General features: G+C 33.4%; 1 protein-coding gene across 1 annotated transcript in view; it reads right to left on the reverse strand.

Annotated features, from left to right (window-relative positions):
• The window catches only part of LOC103608385 (endomucin-like), a gene marked incomplete at its 3' end in the record, with an annotated part of 55976 nt that overhangs the window by 44453 nt on the left and 9067 nt on the right, over positions 1-2456 (reverse strand). The window contains exon 2 of the mRNA XM_008592824.1: positions 731-856. Within this exon, the coding sequence (XP_008591046.1) occupies positions 731-856 (126 nt within the window). The remainder of the gene's footprint in view (positions 1-730; positions 857-2456) is intronic.

Below are 2456 nucleotides of genomic sequence, written 5' to 3' on the forward strand. Positions count from 1 at the left end.
CATTCATCAGGGTTTATGATTTCTGGTCTTTCTAACCAGAGTTTCTGCCCATAAGGGATCAGCCAACATTTCTATTTTTCTCCTCCATTGATTATGGCACCTGAATGATATGCCTCATTATACGTGTGTTGCAGGACAGGAAATGTGGTATGCATTAGATTGATAACCTGCTGAGTTTAACTGAATGATTCAAATGGCTTTTTAAATTTTTATGGATGATAAGGTAATCCCCTTTAATACCTAGCCAGAAAACATGTTAAAGCTGTTGTCACTCAGTTCAGTAACAATAATGATAATATTGCTACTGAAACCTACAAATTAAATCTATTATGAGCAAAATACAACCAACAAATCAGTCTGTTACCACAGTTTCACTTTGTTGGCTGTGCTGTTGAAGTGGAGAACAGGGATATTTAGAAAGATATTTTTATGACTTGGGACATGGTAGCTTTTTTCTTTTCTAAAAATAAACTTTGTGCATGTAACATTCAGAATACAATCATTCTCAAACAGGAAGTTATCCAAAAGAATATCATCAAAGAAGCCCTCTGAGAACTCAGGGTTGTGCATGCAACCCAAAATAACACATGGATTCCAAAGTAATGAAATAGCACAGACTTTCATAACATTCAAACATAAGATCCTGAATTATTTTCCTGTATTAAATTATATAGGTACTCTAATTTTGCTTGTTAAAGTTAAACTAAATTCTACTAAGAGTTAATCCTACCTTTAGGAGATGTTTCAGCTGTTGCTTTGGTAACAAGAATTGGTAATGATGTTGTGTTTGGTGTTGTTACAAATGTTTTTGTTGTAGGAATAGATGATGGTGATACAGAAGATGTGTTTGTAACACCTGAAAAAAAGCAAATTTTGTTAGCGTAGCTGCATTAACATTTTGCATTTATTTCATTTATTTTATTTTAACTTCTCAATATACATTGTAGTTGATTTTTGTGACCCGTTACCCGTTCCTCTTTCTCCCTTTCTCTCCCCGCTCCGCCACATCATATCTGTTCACTTGTCTGAACAAGTTCAAGGAATTGTTATGATTGTTGTGTCTTCTACCCCCCCTTTATTTTTTTGTGTTTGTTTATTTATTTATTTTTAGCTCCCACAAATAAGTGAGAACACTCTTTTTGTGCCTGATGTGTTTCATTTAATATAATTTTCTCTAAGTCNATGTTGAGCATTTTTTCATGTGTCTGTTGGCCATTTGTATATCTTCCTTTGAGAAATGCCACATTTTGCATTTCTTTTGACAATCAATAGACTAGTATATTTTTTAAAAGTATGTATACTTCTGCCAACCCAGTCAGTAGAGCATGGATTTGGAACTAATTTTCTAGTTGTGATGAATTCATCCGTAGGTCAGTATCATTCACTAACTCCATCTGCTTCTCATCAATGGCCTGAATTTTCAAGATAGCTGGCAGGAGCAGTCTGTGGTTCTGAAACTATATAATATCTGAGAAAACTAATAAGAAATAAATGTATAAATTTGAAGTTTAACTATATTTTTAAGCCAACTGTACTAACCTTGCTAGATGAAATAACTAAATGGGCACTCTCTGGGCAATGGATGCTTTACTAAATATTTTTATAGCACATTAAATTTATTAAGTAGTAAAATGTCATTAGTATTTATCTTCTTGATAAAAACCACTCTCTCTCTCCATATAATATACTATGTATAAAGTATAAAATTTTAAATATTGTATATATAAAGATAAATTCCAAAGAAATGCAGTAAACTTTAAAGAAATTCAACAGTTGCAACCTTCTTACATTTTTGGTGATGGAATCACCATAAATATGCATTTTCAAATTGCTTATTTCTCTAAATTATAACAGTATTTGGGCAACAAAAGGCATAGAAATGAAGGTAATATATTGTGTTCCATATTATATGTTTCTTTTAACAATAATTCTTAAAATTTTCATTGAAATATATGAGGGAATGAGCCTTCTATAAAAGCAGGTTGTCAAAACCATCACTTTATTATTATTTTTTTCAAAGTGAAGTATGTAGGGCTTAACTCATTGTTCTATGAAAAGATTTGCTTCACATAAAATTNTTGGGCTGATTCCAACTCTTGGCTATTGTAAATAGTGCTGCAATAAACATGGGAGCACAGGGATCTCTTTGGCATGATAATTTCCATTCCTCTGGGTATATTCCCAGCAGTGGAATAGCTGGGTTATATGGTAGATCTATCTGTAATTGTTTGAGGAACCTCCATACCACTTTCCATAAAGGCTGCACCATATTGCGGTCCCACCAACAGTGTACGAGAGTTCCTTTTTCGCCACAACCTCTCCAGCACTTATCATTCTCAGTCTTTTGGATATTAGCCATCCTGACTGGACTGAGATGGTATCTCAAAGTGGTCTGGATTTACATTTCCCGAATGCTGAGTGATGTTGAGCATTTTTTCATGTGTCTGTTGGCCATT

This window comes from Galeopterus variegatus, unplaced genomic scaffold, assembly GCF_000696425.1.
Source record: "Galeopterus variegatus unplaced genomic scaffold, G_variegatus-3.0.2 Scaffold8378, whole genome shotgun sequence".
Classification (NCBI taxonomy): Eukaryota; Metazoa; Chordata; class Mammalia; order Dermoptera; family Cynocephalidae; genus Galeopterus; species Galeopterus variegatus.